Source organism: Amblyomma americanum, chromosome 1 (assembly GCF_052857255.1).
Source record: "Amblyomma americanum isolate KBUSLIRL-KWMA chromosome 1, ASM5285725v1, whole genome shotgun sequence".
Taxonomy (NCBI): Eukaryota; Metazoa; Arthropoda; class Arachnida; order Ixodida; family Ixodidae; genus Amblyomma; species Amblyomma americanum.
Window position 1 is genome coordinate 160,934,088 of NC_135497.1, and position 21,604 is coordinate 160,955,691.

The 21,604-nt window shown below is 49.0% G+C and overlaps 1 protein-coding gene across 1 annotated transcript; it reads right to left on the reverse strand.

Moving 5' to 3' along the window:
• Positions 1 to 609: 609 nt before the first annotated feature.
• Positions 610 to 20,186, reverse strand: LOC144114516 (uncharacterized). Its single transcript, XM_077648315.1, has 4 exons — positions 19,837 to 20,186; positions 19,510 to 19,749; positions 19,254 to 19,332; positions 610 to 775 (listed from the first exon to the last, which is right to left on the reverse strand). Exons 1-4 carry the CDS (start codon positions 20,066 to 20,068, stop codon positions 610 to 612), a joined length of 717 nt encoding a protein of 238 aa, XP_077504441.1. The 5' UTR covers positions 20,069 to 20,186.
• Between the last annotated feature and the right edge of the window lie 1,418 nt (positions 20,187 to 21,604).

The window sequence follows — 21,604 nt, forward strand, 5'->3', positions numbered from 1 at the left end:
TAAAAAGCGTGAGAATCTGCCGCAGCGAACACAGCTGGTTTTTCGATACACCGGAAGCGGATGTCGGTTCGGCTGTGACTGTGAGCGGTGGCAGATGTCACTGCGTTGCGGTCGCGGCAGCGAAATGTGCACCGGCGCCACAGAGCGGCGCTTTTGCTCTCTGACGAAAAATGGAACACGGCCAACGCGAGAAAATAAATTTCCAGCCACGAGTTTAGTTGCGCATCGAATTTCACTGTAAAAGGGTAATTAAAAGCTGTCTCGTTTACGCAGTGGACTTTAATAAATAGAAGAAATAGTTCGGGTACTCTTTTTTGCGCCGTAAACGCCGGAGGTGTAAAGAAGAATTAGATATTGTACGCAACTACACATGGCTTTGTAGTGACAGAAGGCAGCCGCTACAGGCATCGATCGTCAATGGTAAATAGAAGGCAAGTAGCCTGCACGCACAACACGGCGTTTTACATTTATCTAGAGGGTGAAAGGGAACGGAGAGGTAAAAATTGAGACACTTTGGAATTTATTGGGTGTGTTCGGCGAAACCCTGTGGCCATTAGACCGACCATGCCCATCTCTTATTTTTTTAAAGCGAAAGCTTACTACGCCAGCCTACGAGCCATTTTGGCTGGTCGCGCTCTTCATCCGTATGCCATATGCCGTGGCCGACGAACGACCTTGAGCCGAAGTTGCGTAGCAACGCCGCAGCCGCGCTCCAACAGATGGCGCCGCTGTCGACGCCGTTGCCATCTCCGCTGGCTCCACCAGATGTGCTCCTCTGGGGTAGAGGGAGAGGAGGTTTCGGCTCGCGGGGGTGTTTGGTTTGGATTGGTTTATTGGGGTTTAACGTCCCAAAGCGACTCAGGCTATGAGAGACGCCGTAGTGAAGGGCTCCGGGAATTTCGATCACCTGGGGCTCTTTAACGTGCACTGACGTCGCACAGTACACGGGCCTCTAGAATTTCACCTCCATCGAAATTCGACCGCCGCGGCCGGGATCGAAACCGTGTCTTTCGGGCCAGCAGCCGAGCGCCATAACCACTCAGCCACCGTGGCGGCCTCGTGGGGTATATATATATATATATATATATATATATATATAGAACGCGAAAGATAGGCAACAACGACAGAACGAATCGAGGAAGAGAGATCGCGCTCAAGGAACGCCAGAGTAACCCGCCGCACGAGTGGAGAAGCGTCGTAACGAAGATGCGCCTAGAAGAAGTTGTGCCACGTCGCGGAGTGTTCTCTTCAACTGCGGAAGAGACCGGTTTGAGTTCTCGAGGGCGTCGGACTGAGACGCTGCGTAGCCGATGTGCCGAGGAAACGATCGAAGCTCTTGCATATCAACTAGGGTTAACCAGAGCTAAACCACAGCCAATTTTTTTGCACATGTCACCCCAGTCGAATGGCCACAGATTTAGCCGAACACACATTAGAATTTCCAAAGTGTCTCAGTTTTTTCTGGCGTTCGGTATTGGGAAAACGGGCTTCCTTTGGTGCTTCTATGAACCGCTTGCCGTGGAATCACTGGGCCGCTTGGGAGCCATCCAACTCACTCGACTGCAACGAGACGTCTGACGAAGTAGCGTCGCCGCGCGTGCCGCTGACGCGCGCACTGGCTCCATCTGGAGCACGAGTGACGTTACTGTTGCTACGCGCAGCAATTTGAGATTCTTGTTGGCAGTGGAAAGGGGGACACAGCGCGTGCATTTTCGGGTTCGAACCCGACCGCGGCGGCTGCGTTTCGATGGAGGCGAAACGCTAAGGCGCCCGTGTGCCGTGCGATGTCAGCGCACGTTAAAGATAATAATAATAATTGGTTTTCGGGGAAAGGAAATGGCGCAGTATCTGTCTCATATATCGTTGGACACCTGAACCACGCCGTAAGGGAAGCGATGAAGGAGGGAGTGAAAGAAGAAAGAGAGAAATAGGTGCCGTAGTGGAGGGCTCCGGCATAATTTCGACCACCTGGCGATCTTTAACGTGCACTGACATCGCACAGCACAAGGGCGCCTTAGCGTTTTGCCTCCATAAAAACGCAGCCGCCGCGGTCGGGTTCGAACCCGGGAACTCCGGATCAGTAGTCGACTGCGGCTTACTGCAGGCGCCGAAATGTAAATGAAAATTCCTTTTGAGGAAGATACTGCGCCATTTCCTTTCCCCAAAAACCAATTATTATTATTATTAAAGGAAACCGCGCAATAACTGTCTCACATATGTCGGAGAACCACGCCGGAAGGGATACGCGTGGTTGGGCTGAAGGTCGTTCACGGTCATTCTCTGGCCTACTCGAAGACTGCTTTGCCTAGCGTAGTGAAGCTTTTCGCTTCAAAAAATTCGGTGCGATTTAACTATACATAATTTTCACGGACGTCACATACGAGGGCTTCTGGGATACGTGTCGCCATTTTTAGCTACTGAGCGGAACGGCCGGCGCAGAGCGCCATGCCAAGCAAAGCAACAGGGGACGCGGTCCGTCCGTGCGTTCGTATTTCTGGTTCTGTGCGGTGTCATCATGCCGATGAGTTCCATGTTCGGCTGCGCAAGCAGAAGCAAGTCTTCTGCGCAGAAAACAAACACCGAGCCGGGCGTTGGACTTCACTGTTTACCGAAACTGATTAGTTGGCAGTGCAAGCGCACGAAGCTCCTTTCGGAGAAGCGCCGAAGCCTTTGGCTGGCACGGATCAACGGGAAAGGCTAGAAAAACCTGGACAACGTTCGCGTATGCGGTCGGCACTTCATCATAGGTAAGAAAAAGTAAACTTTATTGATAGACATAAGCCTACATACGGTCGCTGTCGAAGATGTTTACCGTGACAGCTGCAGCTGGTAATGAACGTTGGTACACGAGCCTCGCCATCGCCTATGTGTTTGCTGAGACGGTGTTCTTCGTAGCAAAATGAGTCAGTATGTGTAACATTGTGCGCACGGCACCAACTTTAAATTTTCCAGGAAGACCTTCAGGCCTTATGGATGACGTGAACACGGACTGGGTGCCAACGCAGCACCTGGGTTACGGGCCCGGCGAAAGACCAGCTGTTGGCATGTCCTCCCGTATTGCACGGACGAATTCGCGGCAGTAGAAAGCAGCCGCTAAAGCTATCGCCGATGCAGCGGCGCGCCAGCCATCGGAGGACGAATGCACTGCAGAGGTGACGCCTGCAGATGACCCGCCGCAGGAAAGCTGCAGTTTGCGCCTGGAGTCGAGAGCAGGTCGGTTCTAACACACAAAACACAGCATTCTCATAAGTGAGATATTACAATATCTGTAACCTGTAGAGCTAATGATAATAATTTTACTTCCCATGTTGCAGAGATAGCAGTACAGACTGACATGGCTATACAAGACATCCAAGCTGTTGAGGATGACAACAAGCGACTTGCTGCAGAGCTGCGTGCCACAACGGCAGAAAAAAACAAGCTAGAGATGTCGGAGCAATCATTTCATGGTGACGTCGCTAAGGTTACGTTTTATACGGGATTGAATAGCTTTCCCATGCTGTTTGCTATTTTCGAGCTTGTGGAATGTCATGTAAAGCACACTGCACAAAATAGCCTTGGAAAGTTAGAGGAATTTATTGTGTTCCTCATGAAGCTTAAGTGGAATTTCCCTGTGCAAGACCTTGCATACCGTTTCTCTGTTTCAGACCCGACAGTGAGCAGAATTTTCGACAAATGGCTGCACGCAGCTTTTCGGCGTTTGAAATCGCAAATTAGATGGCCTTCGAGACAGGAGATTCAAAAGACTATGCCTCAGGCATTCCTCGATTCTTTTGGGTCAAAGGTGGCAGTCATAATAGACTGTTTTGAAATCAGGATTGAAAGGCCATCATCACTTGAGGCAAGGAGTGAGACGTGGTCCAATTACAAGGGCAGCAATACCTCAAAGTATCTTATTGGAATTTGCGCACAAGGAGTGATATCCTTCATTTCAAAAGGCTGAGGTGGCAGGGCAGGTGACAAACACATCACTGAAAACTGTGGCATTTTAGATATTTTAACACAAGGTGACGTTGTCCTTGCAGACAGGGGTTCCGATACAGCCGATACTTTAGTGCTCTACTGCGCTAAACTGCACATTCCTGCCTTCACTAAAGTCAAAAGGCAGCTTACTGCTTTAGAAGTGGAAACGACCAGACGGCTTGCAAATGTACGAATTCATGTAAAACGGGTGATTGGTATGGTACGGAATAAGTACACTATCATGGGGGCTGTACAGACTTTGTGGCATGCAAGCAGGGACACAGATATTCTCCATTAGACAAAAATGTGTTGGTGGGCTGTGCCCTCACAAATATCTGCCCATCCATAGTACCTGCAAACCAGCAAGCATCCGCATGAATTTTTTAAACTGCGGATAGTCTGCTTACATGCTTGTATAGCCTGTGTCTGCGGTAATGTTGTGGTTACTGCTGTTTAATCGTGCAGCCATTGACAATGCCTTGGTCATGAAGCCATGCAGTGTGCTTATAAGCTTATGTGAAAAACTGGAGACAAGTGTTCTTCTATGTGCTCAGTATCAAATGCAAACACGTTCACAGTGAACCAGCAAGTTTTCTTCCTTATTTAAAATAAGTGTGCCTTCATATAAAGCACAAAACCAGCTTGACGTTTCAGGTATTCTCGCTTCAACAATTGCAGAATGCACGTATCCAGCACCACTTGGTTTGCACTGCTTGTGAACTGAGCTGTTTTCACTTCTGGTGCGTTGCCGTTCCAACTCCTAAGAACAGCTGTATGTTCATATTATATTTTTGTCCATTGTAGACTGAAAATGGTCACCTACATAGTGCTCTAAATCAGACAAATGTATTTTGTTATTATTGCATGCATTCCTTGAATTCTCATTAGTGATTCTGTTTATGTAGATGTGTACCCATTTTATTTATTTACTAAAAGTGGGCTGAAAATGACCATCTTCATAGTGCTCTAAATGAGGCACATGTGTACTGTTTTGTGACTACTGCATGCCTTGCGTTTGAAGTCTCATCAGTGCTTCTCTGTGTACATGTGAACCCATTGGAAAGGGGTAAAATTTTGTTACCTTTGTTTTCTAGTTGAAGTGAAAGCATGGAACAAGCTAACCTAGTAATTATGAATCTAGTCTGATAAGTGTTTGCTGCATACATATCAAGCAATATCTGCAGTGCAGTGTTTCCATTGATCTTTGATATGAACAACTGTGAATTAACTAACTGAATTGAGGCGCTTTTCACCAGGTGGAGATGTACAAAAAGAGGCCAAGTGGTACCATGCTTGTTTGGCTTGTTTAGGTGTTTTTGGCTGCAATGCATGGTATGTTACATGAGGCTGTACTTGAAGTATATGCAATGTTTATTATCAATACATTACGGCAGGCGTAAAGCTCTGCAGCTGGAAACATTGCAGAAAGAAGGCAAACAGCTCACTGCAAGACATCATTCTTTCCTGTAGAAGATTCTTGGCACAACTATTTCTTCGCCTTCGGGGCTCACTTAATCCCCAAGCAACTGTAATGAAACCACCCATAGCTGCACTGTGGGCCATCACAAGCAAGCATCTTCCCTGCCTCTGGACCTTGGCAGTAGCAGGATATGTTGGCGTCAGCTGTTGGCTTTCTTGTTATCCTTTTTGAGAAGTGTTGAGCGAAAAGTTCTGGCAGGATTGCACGAGTAAGAAAATGTAATGGTGTTGGCACAATATCCTGAAAAAAAAACGCGTCATCTCTCTGCACCCTTTCTATAAATACTGACAATGAAGCCCATACAATAAAATCACAGTATGGAACGCCGCACACTGCCATCTGCGTTTGCACTTGAAAACAAATAAGAGTGCTGTCGCTTTAAACGCAGGCAGCCATCAGTTTCCTCCAAGCAGAAGTTGCGGTCCTTCACAGCTTCTAGTATCGTACAGTTGCAGAGTGAAAAGGGACATTTCACTTCCACCATGCCCATTCCGCCACATGTACAAAAGACAGAACTGTCTGGACCAGCTGCCATATACGGGTACTTCACAATTAAATAAACTTCAGACTTTTTATGGGTGAAGTCTGTGTGGTTCTTTATTATTTCCTCGGCGTAGCATGCGATTGCAGCAGCCTCGTGTTGTAATCCCCATGCTGTGGCTGGAGTCGAAAAAGTGTGTTGCTCTGGATAGCATATTTTTAGTAAAATCATTGATGGTTCATGCACACTTGTGAAGTGTACATTCCTCATGACTGAAGCAGTGATCCTGCCTGCACGATAAGCGTACCATTTTGCACACTTCGATTGCTCCCGCGTGCATTCCTCAACGCTCTTCACCATTTCTTTGCTGATCGAAAGTTCGGCAACAATTTTCTGAGCACGGATAATGAGTGTAGGCAGGTGTTCCGGCTGTGTTTCTAAGCATAACAAATCACGAAGGAGAAGAGGTTCTCTTCTACACGGTGGCTCAAACATGGCGCTGTGCTGTGGGTGCAGCATTAAGAATGCTGGTGTAGCACCAGCATCCGCAACTTTACCGTAAAATGCCTTCAGCTCTTCTTCTGTTGGGGGCGGCACAGGTGGCAATGCTTGTGCTATGCCTTCAGGTACGTGCTAAACGCCTGGCTTCAGGTGAATACTATCTATATGCTGTTCCTTTTTCTTTTATGACGAAAAGTCAATGTCTCTGATCCTCTTATTGCCAGCCCCAGAGCTGTGCGCAAGAAGCCACATGTTTTTTATGTCCGTGCACACTCGTGAGTCTCTGAGACGTACTGCCGTCTCAACAGTGAACAATGTAGCACCAATGTGAGAGCAGGCTTCGCATGCACCGGCCATGCAAGTGCAGTGCACTGTCACGATGGCTCCGTCAGGCTCAGCCAGAACCCACACTTTCAGTGGTGCCTCCCTTAGCCTTTGTGAATGGGTGACCTGAGAAAAAATGACCAGTAATTAGGTGTTGACAGCAATCCACATACTTCATAAGATGTCACTGATCTGAGGATTGCTAGCACGATTCTGACCCCGGCAGCCGCATTTCGATTGGAATAAAATGCAGAAACATTCTATCGCCCGAAAAAGTTATCGGGATGCGTGTCCTCGGGGAAAAAATACTGTATACCACTGCCTCGTGACCGAGTTGCCTGGTAATGTTACCAGCTGATGAAGTATGCGCGTTCATACACTGTCTCGGACATTTCAGGTCAGTGGCATGCCTGTCTCTACGGCATGACTAGTTGCCCAGCTACAGCATGAGTACGTCAAACACCCAACTACGAATTTCATCGATAATTTAAGGCTACAGTGCATTCCAGCATTTCATCTGAGGCTGTAAATGTATGCCGATAGCTCCATTTCTTTCAATTGCAATAATTTTGTACTCGCACGTACCCTACATACGCGAACTTTTATCTGCTATTCGAAACAAAGCGACCGCATAGTCTAATGCGTGCTGAGGACGGCACGTTAGCCACAAATATTAGAGTACAAATCGATATTTTAAATACCCAGACACACAAATGCGCGCTTCCGCGCATACATGCTTCGACGTTAAGGAAGCTCAACTCGCTCAGAACGACGACACGCGTCGATGGCACTCGCGTGGCAGTCACATTTTTTACCCGTCCACTGGTGAAGTAATTATGGGCCTCAAGAGACTTGTATGCCTTCATCTGCTCCAGAGACACGTAGCTAGTTGATAACACTAGGTAATTGATGATATCAACGTGCGTCCTGCTTGGCAGCATGTCGGCATCGGGGGCGGAGTCCGTCCCAACGCGTAGTGCGTAGGGGTCCACGCCGCCGCACATTTCCACCTTGGATTCGTACCGAGCCCGCGTAGGCCCCACAAGCTCGTCGAAATAGGAGCGGCAAAACTCATGCCGGTCGGCGCTTGCCATCGTCTTGCGTGGAACAGAGCAGCGAACGAACGCGCAGGCGCCGCGAGCCCAGCCAGTCTACCGCGCCGCGGTGGCTCAGTGGTTAGGGCGCTCGACTACTGATCCGGAGTTCCCGGGTTCGAACCCGACCACGGCGGCTGCGTTTTTATGGAGGAAAAACGCTAAGGCGCCCGTGTGCTGTGCGATGTCAGTGCACGTTAAAGATCCCCAGGTGGTCGAAATTATTCCGGAGCCCTCCACTACGGCACCTATTCTTCCTTTCTTTCACTCCCTCCTTTATCCCTTCCCTTACGGCGTAGTTCAAGTGTCCAAAGATATATGAGACAGATACTGCGTCATTTCCTTTCCCCCAAATCCAATTATTATTATTATTATTGATCCGGAGTTCCCGAGTTCGAACCCGACCGCGCCGGCTGCGTTTTTATGGAGGAAAAACGCTAAGGCGCCCGTGTGCTGTGCGATGTCAGTGCACGTTAAAGATCCCCAGGTGGTCGAAATTATTCCGGAGCCCTCCACTACGGTACCTAATTCTTCCTTTCTTCTTTCACTCCCTCTCTTATCCCTCTCCCCTTACGGCGCGGTTCAGGTGTCCAATGATATATGAGACAGATACTGCGCCATTTCCTTTCCCCCAAAACCAATTATTATTATTATTATTATTATTATTATTATTATTATTATTATTATTATTATTATTATTATTATTATTATTATTATTATTATTATTATTATTATTATTAAGAAAGGAAAGGGCGCAGTAGATCTCAGATCTCGACATCTCGGTGGACACATCAACCACGCGAAAGCATCACCTCTTGCGGCTGAGTTTTTATGGAGGAAAAACGTTAAGGCGCCCGCGTGCTGTGCGATGTCAGTGCACGGTAAAGATCCCCAGGTGGTCGAAATTATCCCGGAGCCCTCCACTATGGCATCTCTTTCTTCCTTTCTTCTTTCACTCTCTCCTTTCCCCCTTCCCTTACGGTGTGGTTCAGGTGTGCGCCGATATATGAGACAGGTACTGCGCGATTTCCTTCCCCCAAAATTATTATTATTATTATTATTATTATTATTATTATTATTATTATTATTATTATTATTATTATTATTATTATTATTATTATTATTATTATTATTATTATTATTATTGGCTCTGGGAAGGTCAAATTTAGCGACATGCGAAGAGCGGTTTTACCTAGCGTAGTGAAGCTTTCGCTTCTAAATAAAACGTAACTAGAGGAGACTAGGCTGAAACTGGCCTCAGGAAGTACGTCACGACTACGAAAACTGCTTAGTGTTTTCTCCAGCCAACAGAGGACTTCAAGCGGGAAAATAAATGTTCTTATTCGAGCGTACAAACTTCTTGGTGGTACGGATGATAGGTGTGCGCAAAACATTAGACATTTCACGTACACAAGAGAAACACAAGGACAGGTGTACGTGGATTGTCTGACGTTTTGCGCACATCGATCATCTGTAGTGTTATCATGCACCAACTAGGCCCGACAGAAGTGTTATTGAAGTTCTTGGTGCTAACAACTCCACTGCTTTAACTTATATAGGGTCTCCAGGCTAAATTTATCCAAGGGATAAAAAATAAGATATTTGAGCTAGGCCAGGGAAACCACTTCCATACAGCTACCAGCGAGCTTGCGCATTTAGGAAATTATTTGCACTGCTATTAATTAGGCAATGATTAAGATAATTTCTCTAATCGCGTAAATATTGACTTTAGAGAGCAGATGTGAATCGCAAATTTGGAGAGCAATTTCAGAAACCCCCATTCCATTTATTTGCGATAAAGAAAGCCTCACGTGTATCTTTTTTGCGAGTTCCAAAGAAAGCCCGCGAAATACAGAAAAAAACACGTGACTAGCGCATTCGGGCGCCAGGATTTAGAGCAACACAATAGTGGCGCATGAATGCGCTAGTCACGTGATTTTTTTTCTATTTCGAGGGCTTTCTTTATCGCAAATAAATAGAACTTTGTTTTGTGAAGGTGGTCTCCAACTTTGCTATTAACATTTACTGTGAAAAGCAAAAATCTTAATTGCTAATTAATTAATTGCAAAACAAAAATTGCCAATGATGCGCAAGTCGGTTGGTATAGGTGTATGTAAGTGGTTTCCCTAGCCTGCCTCAAATATTTTATCTTATAACCGTTAGCTAAGTTAGCCTGGACACCCTGTGTATCGGCGCAGTGAAGTTTAGCTCTGCGTGTTTTTCCGAGCTCTTGGTGAGATTTGTTTTGTGTTGAATTTCCTGTATCGGTTCCTCGCGCTGTAGAAAACTGCCTTTTCCGGCTCTCAGCGAATTCCTCGTATGACTTTGTGGCATTAAGTAGCTCGTTGCTGATGTGAGCCATTCTTCGTCCCTTTTAGATTCAAATGGGTAATAGTCAACTTTTGTTGATCTGACCAGTTAGCCTGGTCAGCGACATGCGTGAATTCTGACAGATTTTCTTCTGCCGCAACATGGGTGTCATATCCTGTGAATTCGCGAATTGCGTTTGACGGGTCAGGACTCACTTGAATGGTTGGCGCGCGGTTTGCGTAGCCGTCCGCTCCATCAATGCGTGTCACGGTCGAGAATGCCTGCGTGAGCTGCCCCAGGATAGCATCGCTCGTCCTCGTTTCGGGCTGCGTTGTATGTAGGAGGTGTCAGCGTTGGTAGCGGTGATGCCGTTGCGCCGAGGCCTTCTCTTCCAGCCTGAATTCTGGTCAGTTGGTACAGCGCATCGTCGAGCTGTTGGCGCGTCCGCTGTCTCCAAGCTGGTCAGCATCACCTTGTGCTCCGGATCCACTGCATGACACGTCTTCCTCGCCACGCGCATCTGAGCTACTCGCCTGGTTTTACAGGGGTTCGCCGTTAGAACACAATCCAGCGGCTTCACGAGTTGTCGAGTTAACCGCATTTCTGAGTGTAGAAATTTTGAGGGCGCTGAAAGCATTGTCTGCCCCTATCGCGAAATAGCTATGGAGAGAATAAATGCGTGCACGCGTGAGGGGGGTTCCCTTCGAGCGCCTCTGCCGCGGAGCAGCCTCGTCAACTCACTGTGAACACAAGCTTTGCTCTGATAGGCATGAAAACTGATAGAAAGGAAGCGCGCAGGCCCACCGTGGCGGAATTAACGCAGCACGCAAACAGGCGAGTCCACATTCACGGCAGGTAGTCGGCGGAGGGGTGTCGGTGGTGCGCGGCTCGCGGGTTCTTCGAAACATCGGGTTGCCGCTATTATACTCGGCGATCTCTTCCGCAATAGCTTTGTCCCCACTGGTCGTCTCTTGCACGTTCGCGGGAGGTAGACGGCGGAGGGGTGTCGGGGGTACGCGGCTCGCGGGTTCTTTGAAACATCGGGTTGCCGCTATTATACTCGGCGATCTCTTCCGCAATAGCTTTGTCCCCACTGGTCGTCTCTTGAAAACATAAGCTGAAAAAAATCAAGGCTGGAGTTGACTTCTCTTTGCTCTTCCCTGAATACGTGCGCATTTCTTTCAGGACTACTTCAGGCCCTATACTATTGAGCAAGGCAAAGCAATACAAGGCAGTCTCGCAACAGGGAATAGAGTCCTGTAGACGGGACTAGGAACGGAGTGAAATTATAAATATTAACTGCCAGCTTGCATGAAGAAGAAGGGACACGCGTCTTCAGCTACAGAGTTCCGTCGCTGCCGCCGGTTCAAAGTGAAGATGCTCGCTCGTTTTTAAGTCCAGATCACGGTGTAAGAATATTTTAGGTGTTTACACTGACCGCACGCCGCAGTGGAGAGCGCGCACAGATTACGTTCGCCCTCTAGTACACGCGCCGACCTCTGCGGTGCGGGGGCTCAGTGGAGCAGTGGCCATTAAAGGGCTTCTGTAAAGGGCTTCGCCCTACAGTGGAAAGCAGCGGGGCTGATTTATCCAAGGCATTGGGGTTTAAGGACAGTGAAGGGAAAGTAGATTTTAAGCGGGTAGAAGTAAACAAGCGAAGGTTATCTGATGGATAGCTAAAATCAAGACAAGAGTAAAATTTTATAAGTCATGACTAGGTGGGTTGAGCCACCGCCCGATTTAAAGGGTTCAGTCTTATCCATCCATTAGTGTTACTGTATATGTTCTCACAATGAGCATATGCTACTGCGGGAGCATATACGGGAACACTAGTTGCGATTAGAGTCCCTAGTGGCCATTTGCTTGCGCAGCGGCAGACGCGACCAAGCGGTTTGCACGGCTGTCGGTGCCGTTTTAGGCTGTTTTTGCCGGTGTTTTGCGCTGACAGAGTGAATCACAAGGTGTGGAAGCTAGGGTCTTGGCTTCCACGTTGTGGTAGGCACAGTGCACACGAACTAAGTTTGCTAGAAGTATCTTTCTGTGTCCGGTCTGGGACCAGCCGCAGAGATCGCAGTGCAAACGCGCATGGGGGCGCGGGCCGACGCTGTGGAAGGTCGTCTTGGTTTATTCAATAGTGACTGATATGTGTATGTCGTAGCTGTGGCACACCAGAGGGGTCGAGCCGGGTCCAGAAGCCTACTAGACGCGAATATGGGCAGGCAGTGCTTCGTACCCAAATGCAAATCGGCCAACCAGAGCTGTCCGGACAAAGTGTCATGTTTCAAAGCTCCGTCGGATTCTGCTCGCCTAGAACTTCGGCGGCAGGCAGTCCCCAGAGTAGATAGGATACTGCAACCGAGCGACCACGTCTTCGCGAAGCACTTTTCCGAGCATATATGCGATATAAAGTAGTTCTACGCCCAGTGCAATGGCAAGGCACTTTTAAATGCACCCAAGAAACCTGTGGTGTCGGCGAATGGTGTGCCCAGTATTTTTCCTGGGTGTCCAAAATATCTAACAAAAAAGACAAGTTCAATAAAGCTTCCTAGAAAACGACACTCTGCAGCCACGTGTGCCAAGCACTCAAGCAAGCGGCCCGCACTCGGCGCTGTCGCACTGCCCTCGGGGACGCCCTGTTGTAAACAAAAAGACGCCGTTCCATCATCGAGCCCTCGCAAGAAATTGCGCACAGATGACTGGAGTACATCATGCGTGTCAGCTGATCAACAAACATGCTCTCCTCCCACCATGAAACTTTGAGGCGCCTTTTCGTTCAGGTGGAAGCTCCGTATTCATCGGCACTAATGGTGCTAAGGTTTGTTTTCTTGTGCACTGGTCCGGGTACTCAAAATTCTATAGGTGCTCAGCGTTCCCTGGACATGCCATGGCAGCGGATAAATTAATTTCGGTCGGCGATCTCGTGGCAAGTTTCCATCCGCTGTAGATTTTGGTGGCACAAAACATGGTATGACATGCCGGTAACATTTATAGCAAATATGCAGCTGCATAATTTGCTGCACAATGGAACTATGGATGGAGAATTTCGTGGCCCGGCATTGTTGAGGCCAACAAGTGGCCAACTGCTCTCAGCCGACATCCCAGACTATATAGAGTGGCGCAAGTATGGTGCACGCCAGTCTTGCCTCGAGGGAGACAGCAGCCCAGCATTAGCTTGGCAGGAGGAAGGGGTTTCCACTAACCATCTTCGCGTCGCGTAGCTAAGAGTGCACTGCACTAGCCCTTAAAACGTCGCAAATGCACACTTGGTTTTCTTTCGGTCCCTGTGCTCTTTCGGTGGAGGCGTTAATTCCGCAACGCAGCACAGGAGCGCGGGTTCTGTTCCTGGCTGCGGAGGCAATATTTCTGATGCAGAGGAAATGCGGAAACGCCCTTGAGGTTTATCTGCACATTAAAGAACCCCAGTTGGCCGAAGTGAACCATGTTCTCTGCACGGCGGACATCATATCTCACAGCGTCGGCGCATTACAGTGCTCAAGCAATGTCTGAATGTATCCGTATACTCATTGGCCCAAATCTGGGAGCATGCGCGTTGCGGCCAACCTTTTATATTTAAGAGTCGGTATCGTTAACTATGCTCTAATCATTCGTGCGGATGAAAGACAAAACTTTGCAGTGAACGCATATCGATTACGAGCTCGGAAGGATGGCTGGGCAGCGTCCTCGATCGGTGCTGTTCCACCCATCCATGCAGTTCCAGCAAGTAAAACACCAAGTCGCCCAAAATTATTCGGTGTCGACAGCAGTTCAAATCGTTTTGTGACTTGCCACACTTAAAAAAGCGCACGCATGTGCACACCGCGGCACCGAACGATCGCGTCAGGCCGCGTCCACACTTGTCCAAAAATCCGACGAGCGAAGCGGATTCGGCCGCATTTGAGCGGCGCGGCGAGGCCGATCGGTCCGGGACCGATTTTCGCCTCCTGAAAAAATCCGCGGCGGCAAACATGGCGGCACCCTTCGAATCAGGACACCTCGACTCGGAATGGATTCGTCGTTGTTGCTGCCTTTTGCAGCGCGTTCACTGGCCATAAATGGGGAACCGCTCTGACGCTTCTTCTCACCTCACCTATAGTAGCGGCCGAGTGACGATTCTGCCGCTACTTGTCAAGCAGATGGCGCCACTAGGCTGGGTTTATCGTTGCGAGTCTGTCTGCAAAAGAGGGAATGTGCCTGCAGTTAACATACAGTCGCAGACAGAAAAATTAGAGATCACTGCGGCAACCGGCATTGGAGTAATGCGAAAGCACTGACGCCTCCTCGGCACTTGTCGCCTTTCTTTGATTCTCTTTTCCTCTCTTTAGATGTGCTCTGGACGTTGAAGATGCACTATGCGATGGCACAGACTGCTTAAACATGATGCCACACGCTCACGCAACGCGCGATTGAGCACCACGGAATCAACTCACGCGCACACAGCATCTGCACGCGGCAGCGGCGAGAGACCGTCTGCCGTACAAGCGCGGAAGGGGCCGTACACTCATATCAAATTTTTTTGGTGCGCCGTCGCTCCGTGTGTCTCACGTGATCATGGCGTCACTTCAGCAAGCAAACCGCCAATGGCGCAAGAGCGACACGTCGAGGCGGATGGGTCGTATACTTATTTCACGCTTGTCGTGGCATCGTCCGCGCCGCAACGTTGCACTATTGATTTCCCTTAATTCACCGTCAGTAAACCTTAGTTCAATATAAACTCCCCTGTTCACCATTAACACCTTTAATTGACAATTAATGCATTATCAATCCACTTTAATTTGCCTAATTCACGCGTAACACTTTCATTATTAACTAATTAATTGAATATCAAAAAACGGCGCATTTTTCCTCGTTTCATGAATTAATGAATGAACTTTATTTCCTTCATCATGGGGCCTCACGGTCGGGGAGCAGCAATGAGGAAGGAGGGGGGTGCCTCTCCCAGCAGGCGCTCAGCACCGGAGACCGCGGAGAGAGTCTTATAGTGAGCTGTCTGTCTCCGCCTGACGGATGAGGAGTCTGCTGATCCGGGTCGTGGCTCCGGATCAGCTCTTAACAGGTGGCAAGGTCTGGGATGCTTTGTGATTTCACCCCAGGGGAATCGTGACACTCCCAGATTAAGTGATTTTGCGAAGTCATTCTGTGGCACCTACTGCAGAGCGCAGGCTCCCCACTGTCTTCATCGTGTAGTATAGAGTACGGGAAGAATCTGTTGACCTGAAGCCTCCTGTAAGTCCTGCACTCCTTTGAAGGGAGTGACCTATCCGGATGTTAGAGTGTTCTCGATCCGATCCAGTCTATGTGTTTCGGTTATTTCTTTATACGTTATGAGAGGGTCTTTATGCCCACTTAGGGGTACTTCAAGAGCAGCTCGGATGTATAATTCTCGAGCAAGGATGTGAGCAGCCTCATTCCCCGGAATGCCCTCATGAGCAGGAACCCATATGAGGAAGACCTCTCTGCTTGAGGGGTATCTTCTTAATAATTTGGTGCCTTGACTGGAGACCCCCCCCCCCCCCCTTGCAAAAGTTGTGAACAGCTGCCTTAGCCCTCGTTTTATCTCAGCATTCATTTTGTGTGTTCAAATTTGGCGCCACGCGTTGGCTCTGCCCACACATTCAGGCACGTGGTCCCGCACTTCCGGCGTTTTCAAATTTGGCGCCACTTTTGCTTTGGCCCCGTCACTTTCTGGACCTTTTTGGCTCTGATTAACTGTTCGTCCTATATCGAAAGTTTTTGTTTCCGCAGCATCCTCACATCAACCTCTTTCGATTACAACCACTCGTTTGACGCTAATTCTTCTGAGTTCCCCACAACTGCTGTGGACACGTTTTTGCGTACACGACCATGTCAACATAGCCAAGAAAAGGGACCACGGCTCCGGTTAAAAAAAAGTGGGTCTGTGCCATCAAGTTGAAACGCTGTCTGGTGCGAAGACTTCTGCGTGACCACGTGCGCCCTCTTAGCTCTCAACCTATCCAAATCGCTCACTTCGCTTTGCGCGCTCTTTCATCGTAGTAACTAGCGCGAGGTTACACTGCTGATGCGCTGTCGGAATGGCTTGCCGGTTAGATCGTTCTCCGCACTCTACTCTCGCGCCTAGGACGGTCGCCTTGGTGTCGCCGGCAGCAAAACTAACAGCGTACAGATAAAGAGGTGAAAGGAATGGTGAGGACAGGAATGAGAAAAGAAGATAGCCTGCAGTCCCGCACGCCACGGGCCCGCGGTGCCCGAATCCAGACACGGCGAGTGGCTTGCAGTGCAGAGCGATGAGCAGACGGCAGCGAAGCCGGCGCAGACAAACTTGTCGCATCCTTAAAACGAAATGAGCATGACTGCAGCGGTACAGAATGCTCACTTAAATGTCTCTCGCCGGTAGTCGGAACGACCATCGTTCTGGGACGCACTTCGTTCAGGCATGTAAGGTGGTTTGGTTTATAGGGGTTTAATGTCCCAAAGCTACTCAGGCTATATGAGGGACGCCGTAGTGAAGGTCTCCAGAAATTTCGACCACCTGGGGGGGTTCTTTAACGAGCACTGACATCGCACAGTACACGGGCCCCTAGAATTTCGCCTCCATAGAAATTCGACAGCCGAGGCCGGGATCGCTTCCGCGTCGTTCGGATCAGTGGCCTGGCGCCATAACCACTGAGCCACCGCGGCGGCTGCATGCAAGATGTTTTTCATATAAACTTCACATCATCTAAAGGGAAAAAGCGGCAGCTTGATAGCAATTCCTTTGAGGCAGGTCCAGTCAAGGAGCGGGCTCATGTCCCGCCACTTTCAGAGCAGGAGCGTACCAAGCTTTACGGCTCAATTCAGGATGCCGGCATTGTTCCTTCAATTTTTTCAGTCCTCCTCGGATATGATGGACACTTTCAAAATCCTGTACCGATGCATGATGCCCGTTTGAGAAACCTCTACTCCGAAGAAATGTTGGCGCATGATTTGGATGTTTTGGTTAAGAAAGCCAATGATGTCATGCCATCAATAATTATAAGTGAAGAGACCGTAAAGGCCGTTGAAGCTTTGACAAGGCAACAGAGCAGCTCGTCTAATTGGTTTTTGTACCGAGCGGGCAGGGTGACTGCTTCTGTAATGAAAAGGGTGTGCCACACAAGCATTGATAACATTAGCATATCACTGCTAAAACTGATATGCTATCCTGAAAAGCAGTCGCTGAACACGCCTGCCATCACATGGGGAGTGAAAAATGAGCCCCGTGCCTTCAGGCCATACCAAACCAGTGAAGCCGAGAAGCACGACATGTTCAAGTGCTCCAAGTCGGGGCTGCACCTGAGTACAATATATCCGTTTGTTGGAACAACACCAGACGGTCTTGTTTGTTGCGCATGCTGTGGGAAGGGTGCTGTTGAACTTAAGTGCCCATTTTCGCTCAGGGAAGTGAAGGACGTTACAGAGAGGGCTACTGCAGGTTCCTGCCTGGAAACTGTCAATGGTGTAGTCCAGCTACGGCGACAACACGGATATTTCTACCAAGTGCAGACACAAATGGCTGTATGTGATGTTCAGTGGTGCCACTTCGTGGTGTGGACAAATAATTTGTTGCACGTGGAGAGAATACAGAAAGACAGGCACTTTTGTGAGGAAATTCTGGCTGCTGGAAAAAAATTCTTCATTCATGCAATCCTGCCCGAGCTTTTCAGCACCTACTTCACCAGGCAGCATGCTGGTCCAGTGGTAAACTCTCCCAGTGATGTCTACTGTTTTTGCCGTGGACCAGAAACTGGAAAGATGGTTGCTTGCGACAACGCATCCTGCCACTACAAATGGTTCCACTTTTCATGCGTGGCACTCAAGCGAGCACCAAAAACTACACTGTGGTTTTGTCCAGAGTGCAAAGGACCCAAAGGCTAAGCAACCTGTAACACAACTTGGACAGCTGCCTCATGTTTCAACCTTGGAAGTTCGTCTTGAGGCTGGAACACACGTGGCCCATATGGGAAACGCTGAAATCTGGCGTTGAGAAATGACAATGCCGTCAGCAGATTCTGAGTTTGCTTTATTCAGACATGCAGGAGCAGGACTCACAATCACTTATCCACTGAGGCCGAAGCCTGCTGTCCAGTGCTTTATTCAGACATGCTGAAGCAGGATTCACAATCACTCATCCACTGAGGCTGAAGCCTGCTGTCCAGTGGCTTCCTTTGGTGCAGCAACAATTGATGCACACAAGTTAGATAGCACACAACACACAGTTACAATTTTGTCGAGTGGTGCGACTTCATCTCCTGGCCGGCACACAACGTAATCGATTGGCACGACAGACATCAGAAAAACAAACTTATTCCTAATGAGTCCAATTACTCTTTCCACGTGTATTCGTACGTTTGCGAGCTTTCTTGTGCTCTGCACATCTTCTGCTGAAAGTTGTTTCTTTCCCCTGGTAAACGCTGGCACGTGAAGCTTTGCACAGTAGAAACCAACGCTTTCGCTGATGTTAAAACCCCTGTCTGCGAGTACAACGTCTCCAGGCACCAAGTTGTCCAAAAACCAACAGTGTTCGGTGATATGTTTGTCACTTGCCCTGCCTCCCCAACCTTCGGATATATATGTAACAACACCTTGTGGAGCAATCCCAATCAGGAACTTGGCTGTATTGCTACCTTTATACTGGGACCATGTTTCACATCTTGGAAGATACGATGATGGCCTTTCTATCTTGATTTCGAAGCAATCGATGATGACTGCTACATTCGCACCAAACGAGTCGTAGAATGCCTGTGGCATTGTCTTTTGCAAAGTATCTCGTGTGGGCCAGATTATTTCATCTTTAAGTCCGCAATACGCCACGTGCAGCCACTTGTCGAAAATGCGCGATACTGTAGCCTCTGAAATATTGAACCGAAATGCAAGGTCAGCGTTTTACAGATTTACTTTTAGCTTCATCATGAACAGAACGAATTCTTGAAATTTTGTGAGCTTATTGTTGACATTATGTGAAATGAAGCTTGCTAGTGCTTCGAACACAGCAAATAAAACTGCAAAGTTTGGCATCCCAGTGTACAGTCGCACCTTTGCTTCACAAATTTTCAGTGAGTCTTCAGTCACCTCGAGCTGCTCTTTCTCTTTCTGCAATGTGTACAGATGTTCATTCAGCAGTACAGAATGCTTTTCCAGTGCCTGTATGTCTTGCGTGGTCATGTCGGTTTGAACAGCGATTCCTGTATAAAAAAAAAAGTTTATAAGCTCGTAAACTAGAGTAGCAGCCAGCGAAACTGCATGCTGGCTAGGCATCACAAGCACTAGGTAAGCGGACCGACGCACCAAAGGCCTTGGAATGCATCGTAAGCAAAAACAAATGACCATGCATTACTATGAAAAAAAAAATGCCTACTGACCTGTCTCATTTTCATCGGCGCTGACTTCCTCGGCTTGCGGTGGCTGTGGGGAATCGGGACAGGCACGCGGCGACGCCTCCGATGCCACTGCTGTCGCTTCAACATCGGCCCGTCGCTTGTGAGCGAGTCTTTTTGCTCTGCGATCGTGCCGCGCGGAATCAGCATGCCTGGTCCCGTGGCCGAGACTGAGAGACGGGGCCCAGTCTGGATTTGTCTCGTCGAACAGGTTGGACGGTTCTCCTGCGGACGCAAAGCTGTTTTCAAAGCGTTCCACGTAGTCGTGTTGGCTTTTTTTCTATAAAACGGAGATACATACAGTGGGCTCACCTTTTATGAAATGCACACCGCAGACGCGCACATTGGGGCTTTCGTGGTTGAAATTAGCACGTTTTATGCGTGCTAACCACAAGCTGCGGCGCTTCGCACTCAGAGTCTTGGTTCGCTCGCACTGGTTTTCGATCACTTTCGGCAGAGAGAAAAACCTCGCGCTAGTTGGCCTTTTCTTTCTCCCTGTAACGTCGCTGCGATTGGAGCAGCCCACAACGGCGCAGTTGACCATGCTGAGACTGCAACGCTTACGCACACGCGGAAAACAACACGAGCTGGCACTACCGCGACCACTCCAGTGCGCACGGAGCGGCGGTGGGTCATGAATATGGCGGCCGCGTATCCCAGCATTCCTGTTGATGACGTCGGTGCAAGCCATGTATAATGTTTCCGGCATGTCTTACCATGATTTGTGGCACCAAACTCTACAGCGGGTGGAAACTTGCCACGAGATCGCCGACCGAAATTAATTTATCCGCTGCCATGGTCAGCACAGGGAACGCTGAGCACCTATAGAATGTTAAGTACCCGGACCAGTGCACAAGAGAATAAACCTTAGCACCATTAATGCCGATGAATACGGTGCTTCCACTTGAATGAGGATCGAGGCGCCTCCAAGTTTCATGGTGGGAGGAGAGCATGTTTGTTGATCGCATGATGTACTCCAGTCATCTGTGCGCAGTTTCTTGCGAGGGCGCGATGATGGAACGGCGTCTTTTTGTTCACAACAGAGCGGCCCCGAGGGCAGTGCGACAGCGCCGGGTGCGGGCCGCTTGCTTGGGTGCATGGCACACGTGGCTGCAGAGTGTCGTTTTCTAGGAAGCTTTATTGAACTTGTCTTTTTTGTTAAAAATTTGGGCACCCAGGAAAAATACTGGGCACACCATTCGCCGACCCCCACTGGTTTCTTGGGTGCATTTAAAAGTGTCTTGCCATTGCACTCGGCGTAGAACGATTTTATATCGTATGCTCGGGAAAGTGCTTCGCGCAGACGTGGTCGCTCGGTTGCACTATCCTATCTACTCTGGGGACTGCCTGGCGTCAAAGTTCTAGGCGAACAGAATCCGACGGAGGTTTGAAACATGACACTTGATCCGGACAGCTCTGGTAATTGGTTGGTTTTTTGGGGGGAAAGGAAATGGCGCAGTATCTGTCTCATATATCGTTGGACACCTGAACCGCGCCGTAAGGGAAGAGATAAGAGAGGGAGTGAAAGAAGAAAGAAAGAATTAGGTGCCGTAGTGGAGGGCTCCGGAATAATTTCGACCACCTGGGGATCTTTAACGTGCACTGACATCGCACAGCACACGGGCGCCTTAGCGTTTTTCCTCCATAAAAACGTAGCCGCCGCGGTCGGGTTCGAACCCGGGATCTCCGGATCAGTAGTCGAGCGCCCTAACCACTGAGCCACCGCGGCGGCTGAGCTCTGGTAGGCTGATTTGCATTTGGGTACGAAGCACTGCCTACCCATAATCGCATCTAGTCAGCTTCTGTGCCCGGCTGGACCCCTCAGGTGTGCCACAGCAACGACATACACATATCAGCCACTATTGAATAAACCACGACGTCCTTCAACGGCGTCGGCCCGCGCCCCCACGCGCATTTGCACAGCGATCACTGCGGCTAGTCCCAGACCGCGACACAGAAAGATACTTCTAGCAAACTTATTTTGTGTGCACTGTGCCTACCACAACGTGGAAGCCAAGAACCTAGCTTCCACACCTTTTTATGCACTCTGGCAGCGCAAAACATCGACAAACACAGCCTA

Excerpts from the sequence above, each read along its gene's own strand:
- LOC144114516 (XM_077648315.1), bottom strand. The coding sequence starts at position 20,068 with ATGGTCAACTGCGCCGTTGTGGGCTGCTCCAATCGCAGCGACGTTACA. Across the intron at positions 19,750-19,836 it reads CGGTGTGCATTTCATAAAAG|GAGAACCGTCCAACCTGTTC; the intron begins GTGAGCCCACTG and ends TTGCGTCCGCAG. Across the intron at positions 19,333-19,509 it reads CGCCGATGAAAATGAGACAG|GAATCGCTGTTCAAACCGAC; the intron begins GTCAGTAGGCAT and ends TTTTTTATACAG.